The sequence below is a fragment of the Apaloderma vittatum genome, unplaced genomic scaffold, assembly GCF_000703405.1.
Source record: "Apaloderma vittatum isolate BGI_N311 unplaced genomic scaffold, ASM70340v1 scaffold20425, whole genome shotgun sequence".
NCBI lineage: Eukaryota > Metazoa > Chordata > Aves > Trogoniformes > Trogonidae > Apaloderma > Apaloderma vittatum.
The window spans coordinates 1-2,701 of record NW_009719062.1 but is presented as its reverse complement, the minus strand read 5'-3'; the positions used below and the strand labels follow the sequence as shown (position 1 = coordinate 2,701).

The following is a 2,701-nucleotide window of genomic DNA, read 5'->3' as shown; positions in this document are numbered from 1 at the left end:
TGCTGAGTACAGCCCGCTGAGCGTCCTCACCATTGAGCCCGACGGCTCCATCGTCTACAAAGAGTACGAAGACATGATCGCGACCAAGTGCACCTGTCGGTAGTGGGTGAATCCTAATTGGTTTTGCTCTGGGGTTTGGGTGGGTTTTTTTGCATTCTCGAGGCATAAGCAGCTATAACCAGCTGAACAGCGTTTCCGTGGTTCTGATTGCGCTATAAAGCTGGTTGGGATTCGGCATGCAGTTAGCAGAAGGTGTTTACATCACAGCACTTATTTTTGTAGCCACTCAGGCTTTCTAGAATGTGAAATTAAACGTAAATAGTATCTTTTTATTGGGAAAAAACCTTTGCATTTAAAGTGTGGATCAGGTTTCAACTAGAAGATGTCTATTTTAAGCTGTTTTGTAATGGATTTACAAAAAAAAAAAGAGAATAAATATCTATCATGCATACAGTTAAATTTAATGCCTGTGGGTCTTCCTCTGTATAAAGAAATTCTTCATGTGACATCTCCAGCGAGTGTCTAGGAAGCACACAAAATCTTTAATGTTAAAATTACGTTCTCAGTTTTTCAATTCTTTTCCCCTACATTTCCAGTTCTCCCAAGCAAGAAGACAGCTCTTCCTTACATTTCTGTAAAAAGCTACAGGGTTTTTTCTTGCTTTTTTTTCTGTCACGCTCTTCAGGCTTCCTCAACAATGGGCAGTAAGAACTTAAAGGCAGCTGTGTGATAACTTGTGAAAACTTAAATCACTGACCTATTTGAGTACGAACCAGCACCAGCTTACTGCTGAGGGGTTAAAACCAAAAAGGTCTGATCTAGTTCAAGAACAAAGCACAAGCTGTTCATGGGGTGAGGGTACAGCACTCCGCACATGGAACCACACTGTCACTTGTTTCTCAAAAGGCTTTTAGTAGCTTGGTTTAAATTAATTTACCTTACTACTGTTAAATTGGCTTAGGACGCTGAGATCTTGGGGGTGCAGCCTTGGTTCCTCTCAGGATGAAACTGTAGGTAACAGCGCCTTAATTCTATGTGCTTTCAAACCAAATTTATACTACAAGTGACTGATTTTTCTCCTAGACTTTGCTGGCTCTAAGAATTTGTCAAAAATGCTGGTTTCAGGCTGCAAACCCAAGCTAGGAGAGCCTTAGGTGGAGCTGAAACTAGAGCAGGGTAGATTTAGTGAGATGTTAGGAAGAAGCTCTTTACTGTGAGGGTGGTGAAACGCTGGCACAAGGTTGTCCACGTTGCCTTAAGGACAGGAAAACAGTCTTTGCTGCCTTAAGAGAAGTAAATCAGTCCTTCAGAACATGCTGCTTTGAAGGTGAATCACTCCTGAGAGGTGACAATCAAATCTTTGAGCCAATTAGTAGAAAAGATAGAGATAATAAGCAGGCTGCTATTTAGAGAGAATAAACAAGCTGTTTGTCCCTGAGGACATTTTAGAGTAGACGGCAACGAGTCTCCTAGGCAAAAGTTTACTCCAAAACTTTGGACGTTGCGGGGGTGCATAAATATCACGAGCTGCTTGTAAGAGACTGAAAGCTGGCCACAGGTAAAGGTGGCAGGGGGACATTGTGATTATGCGGGTGGTGAAACCCCGGCACAGGTTGCCCGGAGAGGGGGCGGTGGAGACGTTCATGGCCAGGCCGGGCGGGGCTCTGAGCAACCCGATCTAGTTAAAAGATGATCTTTAAGGTCCCTTCCAACCCTGACAGTTCTGTGATTCCCCACACCCGCAAGGAGCAGGCGTGCCGACTGGCGTGAGGGTCAAAGCTAATTTTAATATACTGATCCAACAATGAAGGCAACCATCATCCCTAACCAGGCACTGTGCAATTAGTGGCAAGTTAGCCCCGTCTGCCCTAATAAGTCACAAAATGAAGATATTGAAAGAAAGATATACAGAAAGATATAGAAGGATACAGAAAGAAAGATACAGATACATAAAGAAAGAAAGAAATAGGTCTAGAAAAAAAGATACAGAAATAGGTAAAGATCTAGAAAGATACAGAAAGAAACAAATAGAAAGATACAGGAAGAAATAGAAAGAAAGAAATAGAAAGATACAGGAAGAAAGAAATAGAAAGATACAGGAAGAAACAAATAGAAAGATATAGGAAGAAACAAATAGAAAGATATAGGAAGAAACAAATAGAAAGATACAGAAAGAAACAAATAGAAAGATACAGGAAGAAAGAAATAGAAAGATACAGGAAAAAAGAAATAGAAAGATACAGGAAGAAACAAATAGAAATATATAGGAAGAAACAAATAGAAAGATACAGAAAGAAACAAATAGAAAGATACAGAAAGAAACAAATAGAAAGATACAGAAAGAAATAGAAAGAAACAAATAGAAAGATACAGAAAGAAACAAATAGATACAGAAAGAAACAAATAGAAAGACACAGAAAGAAACAAATAGAAAGATACAGAAAGAAATAGAAAGATACAGGAAGAAATAAATAGAAAGATACAGAAAGAAAGAAAGATACAGGAAGAAGGACATATATAAAGTTTTTCCACAATAGCTGTTCCATCTAATATCGAAGCTCGGCCAACTTGGCTAATAAACCAAGGGCGGGTTTATGGGCTAATGTTTATTTTAGAGTGTATTTTTTTGTTAGGATTTTCGGTAAGAATGTGGTTTTGTGGATTTTTTTTAATAAACTGCCCCCCCTCCACAGTGGCCGGC

At 39.5% G+C, this 2,701-nt stretch overlaps 1 protein-coding gene across 1 annotated transcript in view; it reads left to right on the top strand.

Moving 5' to 3' along the window:
• GDF9 (growth differentiation factor 9) overlaps positions 1-103 on the top strand; it is a 2,221-nt gene extending 2,118 nt beyond the window's left edge. Inside the window, exon 3 of the mRNA XM_009870501.1 lies at positions 1-103. This exon is cut by the window's left edge and continues 835 nt beyond it. Coding sequence (XP_009868803.1) covers positions 1-103 — 103 coding nt within the window.
• Positions 104-2,701: the final 2,598 nt, after the last annotated feature.